The 950-nt window shown below is 68.9% G+C and overlaps 1 protein-coding gene across 1 annotated transcript in view; it reads right to left on the minus strand.

Moving 5' to 3' along the window:
• The window catches only part of BICRA (BRD4 interacting chromatin remodeling complex associated protein), a 65,809-nt gene that overhangs the window by 14,936 nt on the left and 49,923 nt on the right, over window positions 1–950 (minus strand). Inside the window, 2 exon segments of the mRNA XM_025048868.1 lie at window positions 1–574; window positions 576–673. The exon segment at window positions 1–574 is cut by the window's left edge and continues 329 nt beyond it. Of these exon segments, the coding sequence (XP_024904636.1) occupies window positions 1–574; window positions 576–673 (672 nt within the window).

The raw sequence follows: 950 nt of genomic DNA on the forward strand, positions 1-950 counted from the left end.
CGTGCCGAGGCCTGGGGCCACCGCCAGCGGCTGCCCCGACGGTGCCCCGGTGGCCGCTGCGGTGGCAGCCCCTGCGCCTCCGAACACCGAGTTCCCGTTGAGCGTGGTGGCCACGGCGGCTGGGAGGCTCTTCTGGATGACCAGGCCGGCCCCCTGGGGTGAGACGCCCGCTGACGCCAAGGTCACCGGCAGGGAGGGGCCGGCTGCCGAGGCCAGGTAGCCGCTGACCGGCACCTGCTTGGCCAGGAGCTGGGAGGCGGGCGGGTTAAGTGCCATGACGGGCTGGCCCACCACCTGGATGGGCGCCAGGCCGAGTGCGGCGGCCGTGGCTCCCCCAGGGCTGCCGTTGGGCAGGCCCTGGAGACCCGGGATGGGCTGCAGAGTCACGCCACCCAGGCCCACGGGCTGCAGGAAGGGCTGGACGCTCAGGGCCTTGCTGACCACGTCCTGCGGTGGCACCAGGGCCTGGTGGGCCAGCACGGTGGGCGGGGCCTGGAGTCCCAGCAGGTCCGTGCCGCCCGGGAAGAGGGCCTGGGGCCCGGCGGCCACTGTGCCACGCCCCTCTGTCGCCGGAGCCCAGGATGTCATCCTCCAGGAAGTCCAGGTCCACGCTGGGGGCTGGCTGGCTGGGCTCCGGGTTCAAGTGGTTGCCAGAAGCTTCTTGCACGTGGAGCTGGAGGCCAAATAAGGTGGGAAGGAAAGAGATCTGGTTGGCAAAGGGCCGGGCTCAGGGCACGGCCGGGCAGAGGACACTCGGTGTCGGGGTGGCACGGTCAGAGAGAACACCCCACGGGGAAGTGGCTGGATCCGGGTTCAAAGTCCAGCTCCGCCTGGGCCTCGCCGTGCAACCTGGGCCTTGCTTAACTGGCCTCTTTGCCCGTTTGTACACATCAATAGAACGTAATAAAACCATTTTCAAAGCCACACGGCCCCTTACTTCTCTTCTACAC

This window comes from Pteropus alecto, unplaced genomic scaffold (genome assembly GCF_000325575.1).
Source record: "Pteropus alecto unplaced genomic scaffold, ASM32557v1 scaffold41, whole genome shotgun sequence".
Lineage (NCBI taxonomy): Eukaryota > Metazoa > Chordata > Mammalia > Chiroptera > Pteropodidae > Pteropus > Pteropus alecto.